The 27,949-nt window shown below is 37.5% G+C and overlaps 2 protein-coding genes across 6 annotated transcripts in view; one reads left to right on the forward strand and one right to left on the reverse strand.

Annotated features, from left to right (window-relative positions):
* Positions 1-27,949, reverse strand: part of septin5b (septin 5b) — a 297,634-nt gene that overhangs the window by 147,194 nt on the left and 122,491 nt on the right. The gene's annotated exons all lie outside the window — the stretch shown is intronic.
* myo18b (myosin XVIIIB) overlaps positions 1-27,949 on the forward strand; it is a 55,119-nt gene that overhangs the window by 2,523 nt on the left and 24,647 nt on the right. For 3 of the 5 annotated variants that reach the window (XM_077243559.1, XM_077243560.1, XM_077243561.1), the window contains exons 2-28: positions 288-420; positions 3,953-4,104; positions 5,410-5,829; positions 6,731-6,791; positions 7,647-7,759; positions 8,840-9,007; positions 9,515-9,722; positions 10,059-10,201; positions 11,110-11,210; positions 11,558-11,621; positions 11,879-12,023; positions 12,118-12,288; positions 13,492-13,582; positions 13,658-13,850; positions 14,909-14,989; positions 15,135-15,255; positions 15,335-15,482; positions 18,547-18,730; positions 18,818-18,968; positions 22,803-22,912; positions 23,133-23,198; positions 23,524-23,652; positions 23,953-24,096; positions 24,469-24,558; positions 24,905-25,024; positions 26,265-26,370; positions 26,540-26,664. In XM_077243559.1, coding sequence (XP_077099674.1) covers positions 384-420; positions 3,953-4,104; positions 5,410-5,829; positions 6,731-6,791; positions 7,647-7,759; positions 8,840-9,007; positions 9,515-9,722; positions 10,059-10,201; positions 11,110-11,210; positions 11,558-11,621; positions 11,879-12,023; positions 12,118-12,288; positions 13,492-13,582; positions 13,658-13,850; positions 14,909-14,989; positions 15,135-15,255; positions 15,335-15,482; positions 18,547-18,730; positions 18,818-18,968; positions 22,803-22,912; positions 23,133-23,198; positions 23,524-23,652; positions 23,953-24,096; positions 24,469-24,558; positions 24,905-25,024; positions 26,265-26,370; positions 26,540-26,664 — 3,642 coding nt within the window. In that variant the 5' untranslated portion in view covers positions 288-383. Of the gene's footprint in view, positions 1-287; positions 427-3,952; positions 4,105-5,409; positions 5,830-6,730; positions 6,792-7,646; positions 7,760-8,839; positions 9,008-9,514; positions 9,723-10,058; positions 10,202-11,109; positions 11,211-11,557; positions 11,622-11,878; positions 12,024-12,117; positions 12,289-13,491; positions 13,583-13,657; positions 13,851-14,908; positions 14,990-15,134; positions 15,256-15,334; positions 15,483-18,546; positions 18,731-18,817; positions 18,969-22,802; positions 22,913-23,132; positions 23,199-23,523; positions 23,653-23,952; positions 24,097-24,468; positions 24,559-24,904; positions 25,025-26,264; positions 26,371-26,539; positions 26,665-27,949 lie in introns of all 5 variants that reach the window. The other 2 variants (XM_077243562.1, XM_077243563.1) reach the window with 1 other exon arrangement.

Below are 27,949 nucleotides of genomic sequence, written 5' to 3' on the forward strand. Positions count from 1 at the left end.
CATTTATTGAAATATTTTTGTAATAATAAAATTTCAGATGTAAAGAAAACGTCTATTTAGAGGAAATATTATAGAAATGTCATACAAGACATTTTATATTATTATTAGATTTATAGAATATTAAATATTGCAAACAATGCAAAATAATAATAAAATGTTTATTATAATAGTAAAATGTTTATTTTATTTAACAAACAAAAAAAATTACATATCAATTTATTTTGAGATTAAATATGACCCAGACATTTTAATTCTGTGATATTTTCTGTCTCTTTCTCCCTGGGCAGGTCCACAGTGTCACTGTTTCCATTTTTTTGCTCCACTTTGTCGTCCTCAGCATCACACCTGGCTGAGATCTCCCTGCCTTCACCCCTCGTCCCGTCATGGCGCTTTCCTCACGCTTAAAACTCTGGGAACAGAAGGGAGGTGCAGGACGGCTGCATGCCTGTAGTTCAACTAACCCGCACAAGTTCAAGAATGAATCACTGTCCTTTTGTAGATGCTTCTCTGTTTTCAGTCTCACTCATACCACCCACTGACATTCATTATATAATGAAAGTCAAAATACTGTCTGTGTCTCTTAAACATAAGAGGGGAAAGACTAAAATCTTCTTTACCTCAAATCACACATTAAAAAAAAACTATTTTCAGGCAAGTCCTACTAATGCATGTCCTAGGATTAAAAAATATATTAAAAAAGATAGTGCTATAACAACAATTAACTCCTACTCCTCAAGTTAGGCCCTCGTGATTGTTTGCCAACATCATTATCTTCATTTTCATTTGGGTGGCTATATATATACATACAAGCATTTTTTTATTCGGTAGAATATATGCTATACAGTATTTTGGAAAAATCAATGCTTAAGAAAATATATTTCGTTTAACCCTTCAAATGGTAAAGTATATATTAGAAAATGTAATTTGAGGGGCAAGACATTTTTTTCTATCTTTGAAATACACTTTTGGGTAAATGCAAAATATATTAGATGGATAGATATACAGATGGATGGATAGATATACAGATGGATAGATATACAGATAGATGGATAGATATACAGATAGATGGATAGATATACAGATAGATGGATAGATATACAGATGGATGGATAGATATACAGATGGATAGATATACAGATAGATGGATAGATATACAGATAGATGGATAGATATACAGATGGATAGATAGATAGATAGCACAGGTATGTGTTAAAGAGTGCTTAATCTGGAAAGCATCTGTTGTACAAGCATCTTAGAAAAAGCAGTTTTACATACATTCTAAGTCATAAACATTTTTTTAATGTCTATTTAACATCTTTCAGGAAATATTGCAGATGAGCAAACACTCTAAAAACTACATCTTGCAGATGAAAATGCGAACATCAATAGACGTCGGATGTGCGTGTACTATCAGCATAGATAGATGTGTGGAAGAGACATCTGACTGCATGCATTTTATTGTTTACAATATGCGTGTCGCTCACCAAATGTGTCCAACACCAAATCATTCATTAATATTTCATAACCGTTTTAAGTAGGCTTTTATTCTCACAGTGTGACCCTTGTTGCTGCTGTTGGTCTCTATGGTGGTCCGCTTCCTATGGTTCGCTAAGATAATCTTAGCATCGGTGATATTTTGTGGTATATTTAAGGTTTTAGCTCTCTTGAATCTGTCATTAGGTCTTTAATATTCTAAAACACATCTAAATTACTTTTCCAGTTGTTCTCAGCTGCCATGTGCATGTGATTATACTGTAGCATACATGCTAAAGCTATCTTTTTCACAGGCAGTTTTAGCTAGTTGGTATTGCAGACCGAACTATTTCCACTGGCTAGCTGTCATGAAGTGCAGTTATGTTACACTCTATATAGTGTTACAGCTCTGTTGGTCTCCTAAAGACCTACTGCCCTGAGCTAGCATTTAGCAGCTCACCATGTGTTTAATATCACTGTATGTGCTGCTAATAGAGTATCAAGGGAAGCAGTGGAAACTGTCATGATACTAACAATATTAAAGTTCACCCACATAAAATTTACTGTGGTTTTACAATAGTACAACTACCTCTAGTAACTAGGCCTACAGTATTTTGGTTGAAGATTCATGCTAAATAGTCATGCTAATCTTATGGGAGTAAGAGCATAATTTTCACAAAGATTCACAATATGTTGTAGTAACCGTCTACATTTGCTAAATTTTTAAGCTATAAATTGTTTAATACCAAATAGCATTGTTAAACGTTATATTCATATGACTTGTGTTTACTATGGTCCTACTACAAATACCCTATTCATATTTTCTATGCATAAACTATGGTAAATTTGGTATCTATAGCTTGTTAGCAAAAGTAAACTAACAAGCTAAATACTCAGCTTTAGCAAGTAAGCATTCTGGATAAGGGAAGGTTTGTGTTTCAATTATTTTCCCCAACAAAAGTGTGCTATGGTATTATTACCATGTTTGTTTGGGCATGGCTCGTAAATTAACACTTACATTGATAATCATACATTACCATGGTATTTCGATTATTGTTAATATTAATATATTAAAATATTAGGGTATTACCATTTAACAACATCAGTTTACTATGGTGTTTTCTGGATAAAAATATAAAATATCTATTTATTTTTTTTTACTTTTTTTTTTTTTGCATACCCAAGCTTTTATTTTTACTAGCAAATAAGACAAAGTATTAAAATATTTGTAAATGTATTTTTATTTGTTTTCCAGATAAAAAATATAGAACATCCTTAACCTGTCACGAATCCTGCAAAATTTGCCTAAAACGCCTAAAAAAGGCCTACCCAAATTAAATTGCATGCTGTTCTTGAACCATTTGGAGTATATGCATGCTTTTGGTCTCTTGAAAAGTGACACTAAGAGGTTTGTTCCTAAACAGAATCAGAATCACTGTAAGTCTTACTGGTATTGAGTAGTATAACTTTGAACACACTGAAAAGGGACCAATAAAAATTCGCCTGCATTTTTTTTTTTGTAAACAGATACCTGCAGAAACATTTTTGAAATAAAAAATAATGCAAACAATCTCTTATTATTATTATTTGTTAATCAGTATTTTGTATTTGATTATCAGATAAAAAATATAAAACATCCTTAAAACAACATGCATTCACTTGCATGTAAATTATGACAGAATGTTAAAGGGGTGGTATAATGCCCTTTTCACAAGATGTAAAATAAGTCTTTGATGTCCCCAGAGTGTGTATGCTAAGTTTTAGCTCAAAATTTTAAAATATTAAATATACATGTTTTATATAGCATGTTAAAATTGTCACTTTTTGAGGGTGAGCAAAAACGCATTGTTTTGTGTCTGTTCCTTTAAATGCAAATGAGCTGCTGCACCCGGCACAGTGGGCGGAGATTCAAAAGCTCATGTCCTTTTACCTCACACCGACATGCACTGAAAATTTCAAAACCTTTTATGTTTAAACCGGAGTCAGACAATGATGGGGAGACTCAAGAAGAAGTGACAACTTGTAGATGCAACAGGACATTTCTGTGTGGTTAGTTGATGAATTTATGTAGCTTATGTGTAGTTATCTTCTAGTCAGTGATTAGCATATTCTGCGGGGTTTATGTCAATTCTAGGCTTGGTGATGTCACTAACCCGGGAGGAATGTCGTGTAGTCCCTACCAGCCGTTTGGTGTAGTCCTTAAAAAGGAATTTCTTTAAATGCAGATATCTCCCTTTGCTTTGAACCTTGAGCATTGTAACTTTGAAGATGTTGTTTATGCTCGAACAGCAGCATTACACACTAACTAAAGTTAGAAAAGTGAAATCAGAATCAACCACCCCTTTAAGAAAATGCATGTTTGCAGTGGGAATGTTACCTTCTAACCATTTTTCATGTGATTTGTGTCAGTCAGTTAGACGTGGACAGTTTGTTGAAATGGAGTTCATGACGTGAGCTCCTTTATTCCCCATCTGTGAACAGATCAAGGAGGAGAAGAAGACACCAGAAGCCGTCGCCACACAGCCTCCTCCTCCTCTCTCCGCCGTACCGGGAGGATTCCTCAAACAGCTGGTCAGGGAGACCGAGAAAGAGACACGCCACAAAGAGCCAGAGCTCAAAGAGGAGAAGGCGGTGAGATCGCACTCCAATGGGTGGGATTCTGCTGGAAATACCCAAGTGGTGTTCACTGCAGAGCCAAATGACATCCAGACACCCCTCTCTGGAAGTCCAGCTCCTCCTCTGTGGATCTAATGGGTGGAGAGATAGTTATGGGTGGGGTTAGACCTTCTAGCTCCACCCATTACAAATTACATCTAGAGAGGAGGAGCAGGACTTCACACTCCTCCCATGGCTCTGCAGTGAGCAGCCTCTCGAAAAACCATGTTATACAGTTTATTATGGTCAAGTTGTTTTTTTTTAAACAAGGAAGCTGGTCATTCTCAAAACATTCTTAAGAATGACATTCTTTGTAACTGCTATTTTACTTCTCATTTTCCAAAAATGAAGAATTCTGTAATCATTTACTCGCCCTCATATTGTACCACACTTGTATGAGTTTCTGTTGAACACAAAAAAGGTATTTTAAAGAATGTTTGTAACCAGACAGTTGGCAGCATCCATCGATTTCCATTTTATTTTATTTTTCCTGCAATGGAAGTCAATGGCAACCATCAACTGTCTGGTTACCAACATTCTTCAAAATATCTTCTTTTGTGTTCAACAGAAACTCATACAAGTGTGGAACAATATGAGGGCGTGTAAATGATGACAGAATTCCTCATTTTTGTGGAACTGTCCCTTTAAGATTAAAGTTCAGAAAATTTGAATTCCCAAAAACATGTAAGAATGTTCTTATCTTTTTTCTTAAGATAGTTTTAAAGACAAAACTTGCATAATTAGAATTCCTGAAAAGAATGTTCTTTATAATCATCGTTGTCAACCTCGTAAATTTAAAATAACCTCCAACTTGACACCAATGATTGATAATGTACACAATGATCAGTTATTAATTGTGAGTGAAGTAACTTTTTGCTAAATTTGAAATTCAAATTTCTATTTAGCCTTTAGCGCAAAATAAATTAATAACACACAGCATATTAAAAATGCCATGTCAAGTAAAAAGTGTGCACACTTATTATGATTATTATGGTAATCTGCAGGCAGACCAAAAAGGTGTTTTTCATTTCATTCACTTCTTATAAACCTTCTTATAAACTCCTTAAAATGTATCTTAAGAAATGTCTTAACGTCTTTCTTAAGAAGACTTTCATGAATCCTGCTCCAGGTTCTTTCAAACATGTGATCCCAAAACTTTTAGCATTTATTAACTCAACGTTATCAGCTGGTTTTCATTGGGTTTTCCAGCAGGGGATGGTCTTGTTGTCATAAGAGTGTGGCTTACACCAGTCTCCATGTGGTTTTTAATACTCCTCACAGCCCAGTAAACTCAGTGACAACCTGGTCCAGAATTTCTTACTTCCCGACCAAACTCCTCCGATACTGGAAGCAGAGATGGCCCTTCGAGCAGAGCAGCTGGTGAACGGGGAACGGGGCCGCCACACCAATCTGACAGAGAAGAAAACGTCCTCTCCCAGGAAGATAATGTCACCGGAAAACCCAAGAAGTCTGAGAAGCGACTCAAAGTCCATCACTCCAGAGATCAACGGGCAGGCGCCCAGCCCCAGCACAGATAAAGCTAAATCTCCAGGTCCACCAATAGAAAAAGAAGTGAAGAAGGAAGAAGTAAAGGTACAACAGGAAGTTAAACCGCTGAAGCAGGAAGTGAAAGAGGTGAGGCAAGAGCCTGAGGGTCAACTCACTGTAACCGGTATAAAAGAGGAGCCCAAGGTGCCAGTGGTAGGTACAAGAAGTGTTGCTTCACGATGCAAAATATTATTTTTATACAGAAAGTAGATTGATTTTGCCCATCAGGAATTGAATATATTATGAGATCACCGATATTCACTTCAGTTATTAATATTTTATATTATTGTTGTAACTGTTATTACATTAACATTAAAAATATTCAACTTAAAGTATTCGTGCTGACTTACACAATTTTTTTTTAATTTTAAGTTAAGTCAACTCAAATATCCAAGTTGTCACTTAGTACAACTTCACATTTTATGTTGACTAAACTTGAAATTTAAAGGCTGCACGAACACTTACTTTTTTAAGTTGAAACATTTTTTACAGTGCATTAAATTATTCTATTGACAAATGGCTAGTTTTTAGCATTTTTATATTTGTAGTGTTATTTTAGGGTTATTTATTTACTATTTTAGTATTTATTAATGATATTTGTATCATTTATTATAAATGTTATATTTTTATTAATTTGTTATAGTATTTTTAAAAAGATTTTAATTAGCTTTATTGTTTGTTTTATTTTTAAAAGATTATATATATATATATATATATATATATATATATATATGTATAATTATTATTATTTATATTTTATTATATAATGTTATTTTAGCATTATTTACTATTTTATTAATATGAAATACTATTTTAATTTTAGTACATCAACCTAAACTTGTTTTTTTCAGTTAGTAACCAAGGCAACATTTTTTAAGCTTAAGTTTTTCCTCTGATAATTTATTTTCGCTTTATTTCAATGACCAAAAATGATTTTTAATAGTTTTAATTTGAGTTTTAGTTAGCAATAACAGCACTGGAATGTAGAAAGGTTGTTTTACTTCTGCTACACTATATTTGTGGCCTAATTGTCTCTTCCTCTTTCTCTCTGCAGAGGGATGTGTGGTATGAAGCTGGTAAGGTGTGGTACGCTCACAAAGATGGATATACACTCGGTTAGTCACCTCTTATACCTGAGCCTCAGTGTTCACCTTACATTAAGAGAACAAGTTGTGTTGTTGATGTATCGACCGGTATTTTTAGAAGTTGTTTAGGTTCATCCTTCCTGAATTGTATGTCTGAAGACTAGAACAGCTCTCCGGTCCTGTGGTGTTAAGTTACAGGTTATGAATAGCATGTCATCTTAGACGAGGATGCTATATTTACATGTGGTCTTTTGGGATTTTGTGGATTTTCGGACCTTCCAAGAGTTCATTGTTTTTGCATTATGTAAAAGCCGCCCCATTTCCCTATTTTAGCTTAATATTGCTTAATACACATCTTGTGTTGCAAGATTTTCCTCTTTGCATGAAACATAAACTCTACTCTGTAAATTGTGGCGTGTTGCTAGCAGGCTAATCTTCTTCCTGCTCAGTTTAGTGATGAATGGGTTTAGTGTTGTTATCTTATCAAGCCTCGCTAAATCTACGCGCCGAAACTGAAACCTTCATGTAATAAGATTCAAAGATTAGCTATACTGCAAAAAAAGAAAACCACATACACACACACACACAGTACCGCAGTATCTTCATGAACCCAAATTTGTCAAGCTTCAAAAAGAACAACAAAAGCACAATAAAAAGTCCATATGATTTGTTGTGTAAGATTTGATGTGAATTATGCTTTCAAAGTGTCAATGTAGCATTTTTCAATATGTGGATGCGGCGGAAGGGAAGATTTTTCTGTTAGATTGTCAACAAATGTCCTGTTTGTTGTTCCCCACTGAGTAGAAATTGGATCTATGCCCTGTACACAATTGAGATTGATTTGCGTCGAGTATTAGTCACCTTTGACCCCTCTGACTCTCACAGCCACTCAGCTGAAGCCGGACGAGGGCACACCGGATCTCCCTGACGGCAGGGTGAGGGTGCGACTGGCCTCAGACGGGTCCCTCCACGATGTTACCCAGTATGAGATCGAACAGGTCAACTTTATTCACTGCTGCTATTTATTTATTAAAGCCCATTTCCAATATATGAAGAAAAAAATCATGCTTTTGTAAATCATATTGGCATACAGTAGTTAATTTCAACATTATCTTATAATTTCGACTTTATTTCTATAATAAAGTTTCTTTCATACTGTAATTTCGTCATAGTATGTCATAATTTTAACCTTTTATATCATAGTTGACTGAAGAATTTTGACCATTTTTTATTTTTTAATGTCATGATTTCTTGTTTAAGCATTATTTAAATTCAGTATGTCATAATTTCACCTTTTATGTCATAGTTGAAATTAAGTCATATCTTAGTATGACAAAATTAACTTAGTATGTTATCATTTTGTTTTTTATCTCATAATAATGACTTTTTGTGTCATTTTTACTTATTACTTCCAACTTTTTCATCATTGAATTGTTAGAACTTTTTTACTTTAATGTCATAATTTTGACTTTTTGTCAAAATTTGTACCTTTCATCACATACATATAACTGTTATTCATAATTTCAACATTTCAACTCATAATTGACTTAGTTATGAGGCAAGTCATAATTATGAGATAAAAAAATTGACATACTTAGACAAATTTCAACTTTATCTCATAATCTTGACTTTTTATGTCATATTTAAACATCAAAGACAGCATTTTTATTTATTAAAGGCAACCATAATTTCAATTTAGTTTGTCATGATGTCAAGTTTTCATCTCATAATTGACCTAAGTCATAACTATGACTTAGTATATAAATTTCAACTTTGTCTCATACTTTTGACTTTTTATGTCATAATTGACAAGTCAGAACCTTGACTTAAATTTTTTTTTTAAAGAAATTCATACACGTTTGGAACACTTGAAAGTGAGTAAATGATGACAGAATTCTCTTTTTTGGGTGAACTATCCCTTTAAGAATGTCATAAATTCCTTTTATTTCAGAATTCTGACATAGTATGACATTTCATCTCATAAATATGATTTCTTATGTCATAATTTTGACAACCATCTGGATATACTCATATGACATGCATGACCAGTGCTGACATCTTTCGGTGGTTGTGTTCAGCTGAACCCTCCTGAGCTGGACCTGAGTGAAGACTTGAGCGAGCTTGTGAGCATGAACGAGTCGAGCGCCCTACACACTTTGACCAGTCGAGCTAAAGGATATTTACCCCTGACCCACGCTGGGCCCAATCTACTGGCACTGTGGCCTCCTCTATCCTCGCCAGCCAAGGTGAGACCAGTGTAGCGATGTGACCTGTATGATTACACATTTAGCTTGACAGTAGTTATAAACAGCACATTAGTTGTACAAATGTATATATTGACTTGTGTAGTTTCCTTACAAAAAAGTACCATAGTATTACTGTGTTTTTGGATGTAGTTCCATCAGGGTTGTGCACTATTTAAGAAAGAATAGCTTTTAAAATGGACATTTGCTTGCCTTTTAAATTCTGTTCAATTGCAAATTAAAATATTTATGTATTTTTTATATATATCTTTATTTTATATTTTTTGTTTATTTTATATTTTTGTTATCAAAGGCTATAGTTACATAATTGTTTTTATTTATTTATATAATAAATTGACTAATTTTATCCAACATCGAAAAAGAGGTCTTGGTCTTGGCAACTTTTGGTTCCACCTCAGTACTTTTTTGTTAGACGTGCAGAACTAGGTTTGTGCTCAGTGCAGTAAACAGACGTTTTGTAGAATGAAAAGGGTTTGTTGTGTGTGTCAGGGTCTTCGGAGCCGACGCTGGGAGTCCTGGGAGGCCCCTGGCCCACTGCAGGCTCTGGTGAGGAGAGTGTACGTGTCCATGGTGGGTCAGCGGAGGGACCAGACTCTGGTGGCTCTGGGCCGCTGTGGGACAGGGAAGACCACTACCTGTCAGTCGTTTTCCCAGGAGCTGCTCAAACAAGCGGGAACAGCGGGAGGAAGCCTTACCTGTGAGTGGATACACTCTAGTGTTTATAACTTAAAGCTACAGTACACAACATAAATCAACAGAACGGGAATAGAGTACATCTTAAAACTTACCAATAGAAATGAATCAAACAAGTACTTGAATAATTGTCATTGTCTTTACTGAATTCGAGTGTCTGGTAGTGTTTACAAGCTCCTCTCCAGTAATTACAACAGCACAGTGTGACATGTTTCACTCCACTGAATATAAGCATTTGTGTGTGTGTGAATCTACTGATGATAAGCGATTGCTGAAATGCTATAGCAGCAGTTTAGAGGCTGTTTATCGGTTTAAAGTTGTTGTGATGGTTTGTGTGTAGTAGAGCGTCTGCAGGCAGTGTTTACGGTGCTGCGCTCTTTTGGGTGTGTGAGATCGTGTCACAGTGAAGCCTCGACTCGATTCGCTATGGTGCTCTCACTGGACTTCAACCACGCAGGACTCGCTGCTGCCGCACACCTGCAGGTGCTCTATCTATCTTTCTTTCTATCTATCTATCTATCTATCTTTCTATCTATCTATCTATCTATCTATCTATCTATCTATCTATCTATCTATCTATCTATCTATCTATCTATCTATCTATCTATCTATCTATCTATCTATCTATCTGTCTGTCTGTCTGTCTGTCTGTCTGTCTATCTGTCTGTCTGATCTATCTGTCTGTCTGTCTGTCTGTCTGATCTATCTATCTGTCTGTCTGTCTGTCTGTCTGTCTGTCTGTCTGTCTGTCTGTCTGTCTGATCTGTCTGTCTGTCTGATCTGTCTGTCTGATCTATCTATCTATCTATCTATCTATCTGTCTGTCTGTCTGTCTGTCTGATCTGTCTGTCTGTCTGATCTGTCTGTCTGTCTGTCCGTCTGATCTGTCTGTCTGTCTGTCTATCTGTCTGTCTGATCTATCTATCTGTCTGTCTGTCTGATCTGTCTGTCTGTCTGTCTGTCCGTCTGATCTGTCTGTCTGTCTGTCTGTCTGTCTGTCTGTCTGTCTGTCTGTCTGTCTGTCTGTCTGTCTGTCTATCTATCTATCTATCTATCTATCTATCTATCTATCTATCTATCTATCTGTCTGTCTGTCTGTCTGTCTGTCTGTCTGTCTGTCTGTCTGTCTGTCTGTCTGTCTGTCTGTCTGTCTGTCTGTCTGTCTATTTGTCTATTTGTCTATTTGTCTATCTGTCTATTTGTCTGTCTATTTGCGTATCTGTGTGTCTATCTATCTATCTATCTGTCTGTCTATCTATCTATCTTTCTGTCTGTCTGTCTGTCTGTCTGTCTGTGTGTCTGTCATTCTGTCCGTCTATCTGCATGTCCGTCTGCCATCCGTCTGTCTGTCTGTCTATATCTATGTAATGTTTTCTCTGTTTGTGTTTTAGACGATGCTGCTGGAGAAATGGAGGGTGTGTCGGAGGCCGGATGGAGAGAGTAACTTCCTGGTGTTTTCTCAGATGCTGTCAGGCCTCAGCACAGACATGAGGTCAGTTCAGTCTCTGGAGCTCTCTGTGGTCGCACTCAGTAGCGGTTTCCTGGCTTCTCTCCTCCCACGTCTGAGTGCAGCATTATTAGACGGTGTAAATCTAAAGTTACCTGTCATTAAACCACAGATCATTCACCCTATTGTTATGGGTTTGTTTTTGGATACGGTTTCCCCTCAGAGGCACGCACAAGCTCTTCTGCGACCGCCACTTTGGCAGAATGCCTGCTCTTTTCATAGCTTTGCGTTAAAACAAAAGCTCCAGAAAGCTTGAGGGGGCAGGATCTCGTCTGATGTCATTTCCTGTTTAAATTTGAGTGTACAGTAACTGTCTTGTTCTCTCATCACAGGTCTGAACTGCAGCTGCACCAGTTAAAGGAACACAACTCATTTGGAATCACATGCCCAACCAAGGTATGAACTGTTTAAACAAACAAAACACAAAGAAAGGAAAATGTCATGAATATTAAACTAATATTCCTTCCAGATTAGTGTGTGCTTTGACATGTGGAGCTTTGGTGCTCATGTCAGCAACACACGTTTAAGTCTGGCTTGCAACATTTCCTGGATCCCGTTCTCCCCACTTTTACCCACATCAAATAAAGAGCCCACAGGTGTATATTTAAATTTTTCTCTAAAAAGCTTAAAAAAATGTCTGTCCCTCACTTCAGGTGGATGAAAAGCAGAGAGCTCTAGTGGGTTTTGGGAAACTTCTGGCCGCCATGAACACTTTGGGATTCTCAGCTGATGAGCAGAAGGCCATCTGGCATGTTTTAGCAGGAATATACCATCTTGGTGTCGCTGGAACATGCAAAGGTAAGACAGGACTACACTGATGACTGTATTTTGTGAAGTGAAAAGAATTTGGACAGTCTTTTCTCTTTTTTCCCCCTTTCTTCTACGGCTTCAGTGGGCCGTAAGCAGTTCATGAGCTTTGACAGCGCGCAGACGGCCAGTGCTGTCCTGGGTTGTGAGGGAGAGGAGCTTCACACTGCCGTCTTCAAACACCACCTGAGACAGTTACTGCAGAGAGCGACCGGAGGAGTCCGAGAGAGACACACCGCTGACCAACCAGAGGAAGGTCCGAATACAGTCTGTCCCTGTTAAATCCACCACAACCTCGAAGATCCCAGCTCAAATATGAGTAGAGGAACCAGCGATAACATACAGAACATATTACACATCAAATAAGGCATCTTTACAGTTAAGGTTGCTCTGTGCCTGCTAAAAATTCTGTGTAAAAACGCAATGCAGCATAAAAGCAAGACTAAAGTATGCCTGCTCTGACCCACCTCAGCCCCTAGTATTACAATATGACGTTAAAACTGTTGTGTAAATGCATTTATGTCAGCCATAAACAGTCTGTGTAAAGACACCTAATTGCCACTCCAGAAGCACTTCTGTGCCACCTTAGCAGTGTAAATTTGGCAATAGATAAATAAAAAACATTGTAGTTTTTTTATTTATTATTCAGATGATGATGATGATGATGATGATGATAAGCAGTTGATAAGTACTGACATTATAAAAAAAATGTTTGACCACAAAATGCCTTAATTGATCAGTTAGAAACTAATATTTCAGAGAGCCATATATTAAAATGAATATCAACTATTTCAGTTTCAGCTTATTTATATATATTATTTAATATATAATCAGCATATTTATGTTTGTAATTCTTCCATACACTACTGTTCATACACAACAAATATATTTCGCATCAAAAACTGTTTAATATTGATAATAATAAGAAATGTTTTGAGCAGCAAATCAGCATATTAGAATGATTTCTGAAGGATCATGTGACACTGAAGACTGGAGTAATGATGCAGAAAATACAGCTTTGAACACAGGAATAAATTACTTTCTCAAACATATTACTGTGGAAAACAGTTAATTCAATTTGTAATAATATTTCACAATATTACAGTTTTACTGTATTTTTGATCAATTAAATGCAGGCTTGGTGAGCATAAAAGACTTCTTTCAAAAACATTAAAACACAGTGTTTTGAAACTTTTGACTGGTAGTGTAATTTAGTAACAATAATACAAATAAATAAAAAAGTCCCCAGAAGTGAGCTAAACTATACACAACCTCTATTTGAGAATGTCCTAAAAGAGAAAAGCAGTTTATAAATAAACTAAATCAAGATTATTTATTGATGACGTTTAAGGGTTTTCTTATAGGAGTCTATTGTAATTATAATGATCTTAATTTGACAAAAATATCAGTCCTTATTAAGAGAGCTAGATCAACATATGTGTGTGTGTGTGTGTTTCAGGTCCAAAACTGAGTGCTGCTCAGTGTGTAGAAGGCATGGCGGCTGGTCTCTATGAGGAACTCTTCACCACTATAGTGTCTCTCATCAACAGGTAGAGACACAGTGTCCTGGTCAGTGATATGTCTGAAGTGTTGCTAATATGGCAGTGTGTGTGTCCTCTCCCCAGAGCACTGCAGTCTCAGCAGCTGACGCTGGCCTCTGTGATGCTGGTGGACACACCGGGCCTGAGGAACCCCAGACACAGCGCTGATGACCGGGCTGCCGGATTCTCTGAGCTCTGTCACAACTACTTACAGGAGCGACTGCTGGAGCTTTACTACAGTCACACATTCACACAGACGCTGGAGCGATACACACGGGTATTGTAACACGCAGAGTCCTCGAAAACAGCTGTACTATGCCTCAAACTAATATGGAATATGAATCGCGCTGATTTAATTCAATAACATTTTATAACTTCTATTTCTGTATGTTTTACTGCCATTTTGTTATTTGGTTAATAAGCTATATCTAAAAATGCCGTATGACAACCATAATTAAATAGTGAACATGAATATGAATCTTTCTGACTAAATTTTAATTCGATTTTAAAATAAAATGATTTAAAAATAATATATAAAGTAACATTCCTATGAATATTTATAACTTCTGTTTCTGTATGTTTTACTGCTATTTTGTCATTTGGTCAATAAAGTATATCTAAAAATGCCGTATGGAAACCTCAAATGAATATCGAATATGAAAATGAAAATAATTGCTGATTAAATTTTACTTTAATTTAGGTTAATTAGTTTTTTTATATATATATCATTTTTTAATTTAATTTGAAAATAATAAGATAATATATCAAATATAAATCCTATGCATATTTATAACTGCTATTCCTTTTTTACAGCCGTTTTGTTATTTGGTCAATAAACTATATCTAAAAATTCCATATCTGTTTTTTTTTCATAGCACCACATAGGCTACTAATTTTAAAGTTTTTTTTATCGTTGATAACCTGAAACAAAAATTGAATGTTTGTTTTTGACAACCTCAAACAAATATTGAATATGAACCTTGCTGAGTTAAATTAATTTAATAATAAATATAATATAATATAATATAATATAATATAATATAATATAATATAATATAATATAATATAATATAATATAATATAATATAATATAATATAATATAATATAATCATTCCTATGCATATTTATAACTTTTTTATTTGTATATGTTTCACAACTATTTTGCCAATGTCAATAAACTATGCCTAAAAATGCCATATCTGTTATTTTTCTTAGGGGTTTAGACCATTTTTGCTTTCATATTATAATAGAGAGGTGACAAGAAATTGACTTTGTAATAATACTAACAAATAATAATGTCATATAATTAATAACTTCCTGAATAATTTCCTCAGGAAGGAGTACCTGTAGATTTCGCAGCCCCTGAGACGAGCCCGTCAGAGGTTGTGTGTGCTGTTGACCAGCCAGGGCTGCAGGTATCACACACTGATTCTTAACACGCTTCTTACAGACCTCAGCCGTGCATGTCATTTTACACCGCATGTGTGTGTGTGTGTGTGTGTGTGTGTGTGTGTGTGTGTGTGTGTGTGTGTGTGTGTGTGCGTGCGCGTGCGTTCTCAGGTTCGAGCACCAGAAGGCGACTCTCGGGGTCTCCTGTGGGTTCTGGATGAAGAGATGGTCACTCCCGGTTCCACCGAGAGCACAGTTCTGGAAAGAGTGTGTCAGTACTTCAGTGGCACAGGTACTTCAGTCTGATTCAGCCCTTCTCCTGTGATGTTTTATCAGACACTTCCTCATCTTTCTGCACGCTTGCTTCCCAGTGCGCCAGTGTGAGCAGCCTCTGCAGTGTGAGATCGCTCACCTGATGGGTTCAGATCCAGTCCGCTATGATCTCTCAGGCTGGTTCAGTCAGGTCCAGAACAACCCATCTGTGCTTAACGCCAGCTCCCTGCTGCAGAACTCCTCAATGTAAGAGAATGCAGATGATTCAGACATTTTCACACTAGAGCTTTTCCTCATACAAAATTCGGAATATTATTACCAGGAACGTTATTAATGGTTTGACATTATTCATTGACTCAATATGAATTACGTGTCATCTCGCCAATTTTATACCAATAAAAGTACCATGAAAAATAGCAGGTATGACATTCAAAAAAAGTTGATTTGAACATCCAAAATTGCAGTAAAATATAAGGAAATACATGAAATATGTGGAATATTTAAATTTTCTGGTGTTTGGTTCATGTGAAGGAAAGGAAATATACATTAAATATGGGTGGGAAGGTTTTTATTTATTTATTTAATATTGGTCTGGTTTTCAGCTCATGTGAACTCTGGTACGTTTTGAAAATACCTATTAGAAAATAAAAGGAAATAGACATTAAATGTGGGTGAGAATGTTTTTATTTTATTATTTGTCTGGTGTTAATTTCATTTGAGCTTTGGAGAACTGCTATTGATGACATTCTGTATGAATTGCATTTTTGCATTCCTCCATGTCTCATTTAATATAGTATAATGCTTTCTCATAGCTGCTTGTCTCTGAATAAATTGTCGTTGGAGAGCAACTCGCATTCTACACGCCTCTTGCAGTGCGTCTGCGGCTGACAAAAGCAAGTGCTGTGTGTGAGTTTTGGTGGTAAATCATATTCAATAACACAGTGATACTGCGCCTGGTCCTTCTTAGCTGTTACCAGGAAACAGTGTTAAACATCTGCTAGTGCTCACGCTGCTCATGCTGATGATGGAAACACATTACAGGCAAGCATGAGTACAGCTGACCATGAGCTTGGTGTCGGCAACTTTTAGAAAAGGCGTGTGCATGCTGTCCATTTTCACACGCAGCAATGAGAAATGCAATATGCAACTTTTACTTAACTAAGACTGTATCATCCTTTATTAGCGCAGTGTGCGATTTTTAGCGGCATCTAGTGGTGAGGTTACGAATTGCAACCAGCAAAAGTTACGGTGGCCGACAGGAAAATGTCATCGTCTGAGACAGCAGAGAGTAGCCAGTTCAGCAATTTGGTTTCTTTACAAGGATAAATGAAGAAATTATGTTTACTTAATTATTCAGTAAAACTATATGCTATTGCAAATATTATTGTTACTTGTTCATCATTGTGTCAGTGTTTTATTCGCTGAACTAAGCTTGCTTCCTTGCACGAAGAGCAACATAGTAACGAAACGCGTTTGTCTGTTTAGGACTACTGTAGAAACATGTCGGCGCATTTCAATGTAAAGCGATCCGCGGTGTGTGTAGACAGAAACTGCTCATTCTAAGGTAATACAAATATAATGGTTCATTAAGTAAGGTCTTTATACACCACTGAAAACTTATTTTTCAAGGTAGTGAGGAAACGTGCTCTGTAGCGCTGTTTATTCGCTGTCGGCTACGGTAGAAACATGACGACACAATATGTCGACCTCCATAGAAGGGGGCGCCCGCGGTTATGGAGATATTAATGTCTCATTCTAAGGTAATAAAAACATAATGGTTCATTATGCAAGGTCTTTATACACCACTGAAAACATAGTTATGGATCTTATGTTTAGGGTGACCAGATTTCTCGGAGTGGAATACAGGACAGATACAGAACGCATGCGTATAGACGGAATGCACGTGACGTCACCGTTGGCCGGAGTGACTGCAGTTACGCCCACAAGTGGCAAAAAGACTGAGCGGCAGCATTGGTTTTCAGTGTGAATGCTGCGGAAAAACACACAAAACGCGTCTAAAACGGGAAAGAGCTTTGAGACTGACTGTACAACTAGATTTGACAAGAAATATGAGGAATATTTTTACAGACTACCTAAAGCTACAGAACAGAGAAGCAAATAAATCGCTACAATTCATAGAAACAACTGGACTCCAGGCAGCGAAAGGTGGATTTGCAGTTATCCTTTTTGTGTCAATATGCTGAATTTAGTGGTAAAATCATTCTCTATATATTGTATTGTTTTATATTGCAGTGACAACTCATCAATCAAATATTTACCACTGTAGCCTATATTCTGTATAATTTGACATTTTTAAATAAACACTGACAAAAAACTATACAAGTTTTAAGTCTCTAGACGATATGATGATATATATAACATTGATAAGTGATCACCTGGATTTAGACCTGCCTATTTTGTATTTATATAAAGCATTCACAGGCAAATTTGCTGTATGTATTTCCCTGGTGTCGAAATCAGGCACATATAAATGTCAGGAAACACGATTCCTGGCTGCATGTTAATATCCATGGATCACTGGATCTTTAGTAAGTTGTAAGGAACACAATATTGAGTCCAATCTTTAGTTTAAACTGATAATCGTTTGTTTTACTTGCGTTTTCGCAGTTTCCCCTATTAAATCCAGTCACGCAGCTGCTCTTCTGCCACTCAGTCCGGCTGAGGGGGCGTGTTCCGGCGGGAAAGTGACGTTAATGCATTCCCTCTATTAATGCGTCTTACATGAGCTTCATTAGACACACTAGCACACACACACAAGGTCTCTCCCTCTCTGTCATGCGCGCGCTACACGGTTTGAACGTAACATATATATTCACTTAGCCTTTCGGAAACGAAACCTATTATATATATAAAAATATATATATACTAACGATGAAATAAGGGACAAAACATGATTTTTTCAGAATAAGTCGGGACACTAAAATTAGAGTGGAAATACGGGGCTGTCCCGGGAAAAACGGGACGTCTGGTCACCCTACTTATGTTGCATTTCTGTCAATAGATCCTCAAAAATATTACACATTGCACCTTTAAAATAAGATTTGATCAAGTGGTGTTCGCTAGATGTAATATAGGTCATTCAAAATTGACTCGTGCATTTCTGATACTAATACTTATTTCTGATATTTGGCACCTTTAATTGATATAATAATGGAAAGATGACAGAAAATAACTTTTTTGTTTACATCATCATTACTGTCATTCATGTGTACTCAACTTTGATGGCAGTGTTCATAGAAAAAGGCTCAGTGTGAAATGATCCCGATTCTCTCTCTCTTCCTCTCTTCAGTGTAGCGGTGAAGGCTGTGTTCGGTCCGCGGGCGTCTGTGCCGCCTCTCTGCCGGGGTTTGGGTGGCGTGGAGGGCGGCTCTCAGCGCTCACTGGAGAGGAGCGGGACGGTGCGCAAGACTCTGAGCGGAGGGATGGCGGCCCTCAGGAGACATTCCCAGTGCATCGCTGTCAAACTGCAGGCGGTGAGAAACACATTAGCTGTTATGAAGCCGTTTCCATCTGTCTTCTGTGTGTAGATCCTCTTCACTCTTTCTGACTCTCTTGAGCAGGACGCTCTGGTGAATCTGATTCGGCGAGCACGGCCCGTGTTCCTGCAGTGTGTGAATGCTAAGACAGATGGCTGTGGCTTTGATGTCCCAGCACTGCGTGTACAGCTGCACTCCACACACCTGCTGCCCGCACTACAGCTGTACCGAACAGGTCTCACACACACTCTCTCTCTCTCACACACACACACACACACACACACACACACACACACACACGCACACGCACACACACACACACACACTCTCACACACACACAAATATACACACATATACACACACACGCTCTCTCACACACACACACATACACTCTCACACACACACACAAATATACACACATACACACACACACACACACGCTCTCACACACACACACACACACACACGCTCTCTCACACACACACACACACACACACACACACAAATATACACACATATACATACACACGCTCTCTCACACACACACATACACTCTCACACACACACACGCACACACAAATATACACACATACACACACACACGCGCTCTCTCTCACACACACACACACACACACGCTCTCTCACACACACACACACACTCACACACTCACACCACACACACGTTTGTTTCTTATCATTTATGGGATCTCCCATTTACATGTCATATTTCATTAAAGGGGTCATGAACTGGATTATTTTATTATTTTATAATGTTGCCTGGGGTGCCCTTATAATGTTAGTATGATTTTTACATCAAACATTGTCATAATTAAGAAATAAAAGGCATTTTACATAGCCTGATTTTAGCCTCTGATTTGAACGCTCTGTTTGAAGGGGCGTGTCTTCTGTGAGACTTCAGTGTAAACGCCCACTGCTGTGATTGGCAGGGAGCTGGCTGTGACATGTTTGCATATAAAATAGCTAGTATTACATGTGAAACTCTCGGAAACTACTACGTTTTTACTATTACAGCTATCGAGAAGATTAACAAATCTTTAATTGTATTGTTTAAAGCAGAGGTCTTCAATCCTGCTCCTGGAGGGCCACTGTCCTGCAGAGTTTAGTTCCAACCCTAATCAAACACACCTGAATCAGCTCATCAAGCTCTTCAGGATCGCTTGAATATACAAAGGCAGGTGTGCTGAAGCAGGTCGGAACTAAACTCTGCAGGACAGTGGCCCTCCAGGAGCAGGATTAAAGCATTATATTTAAATCTAGTCCATCAGATGAAAGGTTGCAGTGAGCTGAGCAGATGACATACAGTCGTGTGATCGCGTGAATAAAGATCTCATTATTGCAACGCAGTTTTTGCACACTCACGAATGCTTTTTCACCGAATAACAATGCAAACACGACGTAAATACAGGTAGAGCTTCGTTGTGCAGTGTAACAGCGTCATTGATTACATAACGAGATTTGCGCGCTGTGTGATTGATTGACTGACAGCTTGGGCGATTGGAAAGGGAGCGTTCTTTGGTCGCTTTCTTTCTATAACTTAATCACAGTTTTAATATTATTTCATCTTAAGAGAAACGATGTGAAATTGATCTTTTAGTCACTGATGCATGAACAGTATTGAATGATTTTGAGAGAAAGATAATACTGAACTTGAATAATTACAGATCAGAAATCACTGCTCACAGATCAGGCATTAAAATAAACATGGTTACTTAGATGTTTGTGGCGTTGCTGCTGGCAGATCCGTAAAAGTCTGTTTGCAGAGCCCGTGTTGGAAATTATGACTGATTTTCTGTTGATTTAATAAAGCTTAACCACGCATTCCTAATATTGGGATCCGAAGGAAGCTTATGCAGCAGCTGTCTTCTTCCACAACCAGGTACTGCACAATATTTTGTAAATGTTTATTGCTTGGTAGCTCAATCCAGTTTAGCAAAATTACCTCGTCGTAGGCCTATGTTATAGCATGTAATGCGCGAGTCGGTGGGCGGGGCTAAACAGGGCGTGTTGAAGTAGGCGTTGATCTTCTTTTGCAGAGGAGGGGTTTTATCATCTTTGACGTCATAGATCCCCACTTTGAAAAACCTGTAGTTCGCTGAGCCTGGTGTCGATAAAAACTTTTATTGGACTAACAAGGAAGTTTTCAGTTCTGAAACTTACAGGATATTCTTATAGTATGAAGACCTCCTGTATGTCAAAAGCTCAAGGAAAATTTGATTTCTCAGTTCATCACCCCTTTAAAGCAAATTGGTCGCATGTATCTTTATTTCCATTGCTGATACTTAAAGGGGTCATGAACTGCATTGTTTTATTGTTATACTGTACGTCGCCTGGGTTGCACTTATAATGTTAGTATGATTTGTACATCAAAGATTTTCTTAATTTATAAATAAAAGTTATTTTTAACAAGGAAGGAAGGAAGTTTTCTGTTCTGAAACTTACAGGGTATTCTTATAGTATGATGACCTCTTATAGTATGATGACCTCTTATAGTATGGTGACCTCTTATAGTATGATGACCTCTTATAGTATGATGACCTCTTATAGTATGGTGACCTCTTATAGTATGATGACCTCTTATAGTATGATGACCTCTTAAAGTATGATGACCTCTTATAGTATGATGACCTCTTATAGTATGATGACCTCTTATAGTATGGTGACCTCTTATAGTATGATGACCTCTTATAGTATGGTGACCTCTTATAGTATGATGACCTCTTATAGTATGCTGACCTCTTATAGTATGATGACCTCTTATAGTATGGTGACCTCTTATAGTATGATGACCTCTTATAGTATGCTGACCTCTTATAGTATGATGACCTCTTATAGTATGGTGACCTCTTATAGTATGATGACCTCTTATAGTATGCTGACCTCTTATAGTATGCTGACCTCTTATAGTATGATGACCTCTTATAGTATGCTTACCTCTTATAGTATGGTGACCTCTTATAGTATGGTGACCCCTGTCAAAAGCTCAAGAAATTTTTGATTTTTTATGACCCCTTTAAGATTAGAGATTCGAACAACTTTTGAGAGTGCCATGGAAATAAATTATATGAAATAAATCCTAGTATAAGAAGAAGGTTTGTTAAGTAATTTCAAAATTGGATTAAGTTGTTTTGCCTTTTAGGCCGTTCAGGATTCACACAAGTAATTTATTGAAAGATGAAAACCACCATCATGCTTTCCTTGTCATACTCCAATGACTGTAAAAGAGGACCTATAATGCTTTTGTACATTTTAAACTTTCTTTTCTGCATAATGTTGCTGTTTGAGTGTGAAAAAGGTCAGCAAAGTTACAAAGCACAAAGTCCCTGCAAAAGTAACTGTCTATATCAGTGCTTACTGTTTCTGAACACTCTGAAACCCCTCAATGATTGTAGTCTTATACATATCACAATATTTCTCATTTAAATAATTCCTGCCCAAGGCATATGCAAATTAAAGGGGCGGGGCCTTGTTGAGTTGGTTAGTAGTGCATTAAAACTCTCAGTTATGGTAAGGAGCGTGACATTTTCCAAACACACTCGAAACAGTTGACCAATCACAACACACTAGTCCAGCCGACCAATCAGAGCATGTTGCACTTTTCCGAAGGAGGAGCTTCATAGAGACAGGAACTAAACAGAGCGTTACTGACAGACTGGGAAGAGAGGAGCTGCAATAATGTACAAATATGTGAAAAATAATGGTTTTTTTTTTACATTCAAGCATGAAAACCTGTTCTAGTAGAGCCCAAAAACAAAATCAAGAATTATTCAGAGATATGTTTAACTTATGTATTAAATAATTATAATAATTTAGGTGTGTAACTCATCTTGCACTGTTTGTTCTACAGACATGCTTTATACCTTTGTTTGTATACTGCACATTTACAGACTCTACATACATCTAACATGCAGAAAAAGCCATCTCGAGCAAAACAAACATTTGAAGCAGTTCTCATCATAACGAACAGTATCTATAGTATATTTTTCAGGATTTACTACCAAATGTCCTTACATAGACAGCAAACTCTTCCTTTCTGTCTCTGTCTTGCAGGCTACCCTGAGCACATGTCCCTGGGTGATTTCCGCTGTCGTTTTCAGGCCCTCTCTGCTCCTATAATGAAGCGATACGGTTCTGTCTTCATTACCCCAGACGAGAGGAAGGTCTGGACGTCCTGAATCACACACGCGCCTCATTACCCACTGTTGAAATGCCATTTATTTTTAATGATGTCAAATGATGACGTTCTTTATTTCCCTGTTTATTAGCTGGTTTATTGATTAGCCGGTTTTTGCTTGAACAGCCCTCATTGATTTGGAGGAGCTGATGTTCCTAAAAGAAGGCCTGAGATCTGTGTGTTTATGTTACATCCCTTTATATCAGGCCGTGGAGGAATTATTGATTGATCTGGATTTGGACAAGAAAAGCATTGTTTTGGGAGCGAGCAGGGTGAGCGAGAGTCTTCCATCTGTCTGTGTGTCTATCTATCTATCTATCTATCTATCTATCTATCTATCTATCTATCTATGTATCTATCTGTCTGTCTATCTATCTATCTATCTATCTATCTATCTATCTATCTATCTATCTATCTATCTATCTATCTATCTATCTATCTGTCTATCTATCTATCTGTCCGTCCGTCTGTCTGTCTCTCTATCGTTAGTTCGTTATATTGTTCCATCCATTTATCAATTTCCGGGTTTATTTTATCCTTCACTTTTGAAGTTTTCAAGTCATTCTCACTCCGCTGTGTGTGTGTGTGTTTATGAAGGTGTTTATGAAGCGTGGTGTCCTGAGGTCTTTAGATCAGCAGAGAGATCAGTTGTTGAGCGGCTGGCTGGTGCAGCTTCAGGCGTCCTGTCTGGGTCATCTGGGACGCCAGAAATACCGTCGCATGAAGGTGAGTCTCCTCGTCCTCGTCCTCTGCTGAAACAGGCAATGTTTATTGATCTGCAGATAGTGGTTCAGAGATCACTGTGCTCCTCTCAATAGAGACCAAAAGTTCGGCAAGGACATAAAATGGACTATCAAACTAAAAGATGAAATTTTTGCTGCTGTAATCCATGATTAACTTCAGGGGGGAAATTGAAATGCTAGAAATAGTGTAGAATGTGGCCATTTCAATAGTGCTACAGTTTTACACAGTTGTGTCAGTGCGAGTCTGATGCGGTGTCTAATGTGTGTGCTGATCTGGGATCAGGTTCAGCAGATGGCAGTGTGCTGTATCCAGAGAAATGTGCGAGTCCTGACCGCAGTGTCCCGCTGGAGATGGTGGAAACTGCTGTGTAGAGTGCGCCCCCTGCTGGACATCAACATGGATGACCAGCGGCTCAGATCCAAAGAGGTACTGACCCATTCAACAAGGACATGTTCACACTCTACATCACATTTAAACCACTAAATTATCACATCATCTAATACTCATGTACAATGGAAATTGTGCTATTAAAAAACAAAAATTTAAAATATATTTGGCATCCATCTATCCATCCATCTACCTATCTACCTATCTATCTATCTATCTATCTATCTATCTATCTATCTATCTATCTATCCATCTATCCATCTATCCATCTATCCATCTATCCATCTATCCATCTATCTATCTATCTATCTATCTATTGTTATTCTTTCTTCAGGTTAGCATTGCAGATTGTGATGTTGTGTATCAGATTTGTTTCACTCCATTATAATTGTATCACATTCGGTTGGTCAGGATGAGATCACTGCTCTGAGGAGACGTCTGGAAAAGTCAGAGAAAGAACGAAACGAGCTGCGTCAGTCCGCAGACATCCTGGAGACCAAGGTATGTGTTGGTGTCGTGCCCCTTGAGCCACGTATGAAATGATACTGTCAGATCAGAAATCCCTGAATCAAATTTTTTAGCGGTCAGTGTTCAGAGTGATGGATGGAGTCTGGTTATGAATTGTCATCAGTGAAAGCATATTAACACAAACTCGCTTGTGATCGGCTCATGGAGCGCTAATCTCTGTCATATGACTGCTGATGATGAATGAACGGCTCTTCTGCTGAGACATTGACAGATGATTGTGTGTGTGTGTGTGTGTGTGTGTGTGTGTGTGTGTGTGTGTGTGTGTGTGTGTGTGTGTGTGTGTGTGTGTGTGTGTGTGTGTGTGTGTGTGTGTGTGCAGGTAACGGCTGTTGTATCTGAATTAAGTGATGAGCGGTTCAGAGGGGAGGCCATGAGTCAAGCTCTAGACACTGAGCGCACGGAGAGATTGCGTCTCGCCAAAGAGAACAAGGAACTGCAGGTACGACTCACCCATCATCCTGTCTATCTGTCTCTGTTTCTAATTGGTCAAATTGAATCGCAAGCTATTCATTGATTTGGCAATGTGTTATAATGCCATTATTCAGAATTGCATACTACTCATGCTAGTTTTCCATTATGGATAATATGCACAGTAAGCCAATTTTCTGTATCTATACAATAAAAAAAAACTATTAATAATGCAATTCACCAATTTTTAGATAACTGGTGTGCATTCTTCATACTGTTTCACATGCTATAAATTAGTCAGTCTGCACAATAGTCAAATAGTTTGTATTCATGCAATACCGGGATCACCTACTCATTTAATTTTACCAAAATATGCAGCATATAGCAGAGCATATTGCATGAAATACTGTATCCCACAATGCAATGTGCTCAACATGAATTTGTTATAACCATTGAAAATTCTGATATGAACTAATAAAAACACTGGACACCACTTATGTAATTAAACATGCGAAATAGTGAGGTCATGAGATAAGTAGCATACTACCATTTGAAACACATATTGTTGCATACTTCATACTGAAATAGGCTGGTAGAAGTATGCTAATATTCCATAATGACTGACTGAATTAATTTGTGAACTAGATTTTTCAAACTAGCATATTACTCTAATTATTTCTGCCAAATAAATGTGCTATTTCAATTTCATTCACTTTCAAATACAGTGCTAGTGTACTTCTTACTGGGTACTGTGTAGTATATACTGTATACTGCGCCTAGTATTTTAAATAAACAGTAAGAATTATTTATTTGAACATTACATTTTGAACAGTAGTATTCTACATTATATTGTCACATGACCTCATCTTTAGGCTAATTGAGTGAATGGCATCCAGCTAGGATCGTTCATCAGTTATTTAATACTTTTAAATCACTTCTGTGTACAAATACCTTTCCTTTCGACAGTACACTCGAATAATGAGTCAAGAAAGTGATTAATCATTAAAAACTGTGGGTGGTATTACTACTGATTCATTTATCACACTAGAAATGTAAGGTCAAGTGAAGGGCAATGTATTATGAGATACAGTATTGATTGTAACTGTGTGTTTCAGTAAATTTAGTATTCCATTCATATAGAAAATGTACATATTGTCCACATGCAGCATATATGTGATATAATGCAGAAAAAGTAAGATGTGTGTGCTGCTTATCCAAACATAGCCTGTGATGTGTTGTATTGTGGGTGTTTATTCTGTGCTGTGTCTCAGAGTCGTGTGGACCAGAGTAAAGTGTCCTTGGAGGCCCTCGAGAGGCAGTTAGAGGAAGAAAAACAGAAAGTCAAGAATAAAGAAGCTCTCAGCGGAGTGGCGACAGGTAATACAGACTTCAGCAGAGATGCAATCAAACATGCTGGCGGAAGAAAGATAATGACTGTGTGTGTGTGTGTGTGTGTGTGTGTGTGTGTGTGTGTGTGTGTGTGTGTGTGTGTGTGTGTGTGTGTGTGTGTGTGTGTGTGTGTGTGTGTGTGTGTGTGTGCGCACAGAAAGTGAGCTGCAGCTGCAGCTGGAGTGTGCGCAGACGGAGGTGGAGTTTCTGCGCAGGCGTCTGCGGCAGACAGAGGAACGACTTGAGCGTGAGAAAGAAGCCCGACAGCTGTTGGATACAAAGGTATGAGTCACATTTCACCTGGGGGCTCATGTACAAAGACTTGCGTTGAATTCATACTAAAACATTGCGTACGGACAAAGCTGTAAATGTGCGTACGCACAAAAAAAACAGATGTATGAATCTCTGCGTACGAAGGTTCCCACGCATATTCTCTTTGTACATCCCAATTAACGTAAAATTGAGCGCACATGCACGAGCACAACGCCCCACCTAGTCTCCTCCCTTAATTAAATCATTTAAATATGGTAATTAGTCCAATGTGGCGAAATAAACCTGCAAGAACATGGCTAAAGCAAGCAAGAAACGAAATTTCACTGAAAATGTCTTCTATGTGAATATATAGTAAAGTGTAATTTATTCCTGTGATCAAAGCTGAATTTTCAGCATCATTACTCCAGTCTTCAGTGTCACATGATCCTTCAGAAATCATTGTAATATAATGATTTGATGATCAAGAAACATTTATGATTATTATCAGTGTTGAAAACAGCTGTGCTTCTGCTTCATATTTTCGTGGAAACCATGATATAGGCTAGTATTTTCAGGATTCTTTAATTAATAGAAACTTAAATCAAACAGATGTCGAAATCTTATAATATTTTGTAACATTATAAATGCATTTACTGTCACTTTTACTTGTCACTTCAATGTGTCCTTGCTGAATAAAAATATTACTTTCTTTTTTATCTTTACTGGCCGAATTAATGAAGTTAATTTTTTTTAGTTAAGCCAACGCTGCCATTGCTAGACGGGTTGTATCAATTTGGACATGCTTTATATAGCCTATGTTCTTACTTAATTGCATAATATAATATTTTAATAAAACTCGTGTGACCATAATATGTCAAATAATTTATCAATTACAAATTATAAGCAATATCTGACAGCTGGTGGTGCGATAGAACAATTCGTAGTGTAATGATTGCCACTGCACTTTATTGCCTCTATGAGTCGCCAACGGACAAAAATCACGACAAATATACGTACGCCAGACATGAAGTTTACTTGGAGGAACGCACATTCTTACGTTAATTTCACTGTTAGTACATCTGGCCGTGAACGTGAAAGCTGACGTACGCCGTGTTTTTGTGCGTACGCAGTGTTGATACATGAGGCCCCAGGTGTTCATTATTACCTCAATTATGAGCTGTAGTAAAGAGGCCGTGTAAGTCAAGGGCTGTGTTTGAAATCAACCCCTATACCCTCCTTCACTATTCCCTATATTAATCCACTAATATAGTCCAGTTGAAGGAGTGAATGAAAACAAATGAGTGATTCGGACACT

This window comes from Siphateles boraxobius, unplaced genomic scaffold, assembly GCF_051911475.1.
Source record: "Siphateles boraxobius isolate OS27281-9 unplaced genomic scaffold, OSU_SipBor_1 25, whole genome shotgun sequence".
In the NCBI taxonomy this organism is placed as follows: Eukaryota; Metazoa; Chordata; class Actinopteri; order Cypriniformes; family Leuciscidae; genus Siphateles; species Siphateles boraxobius.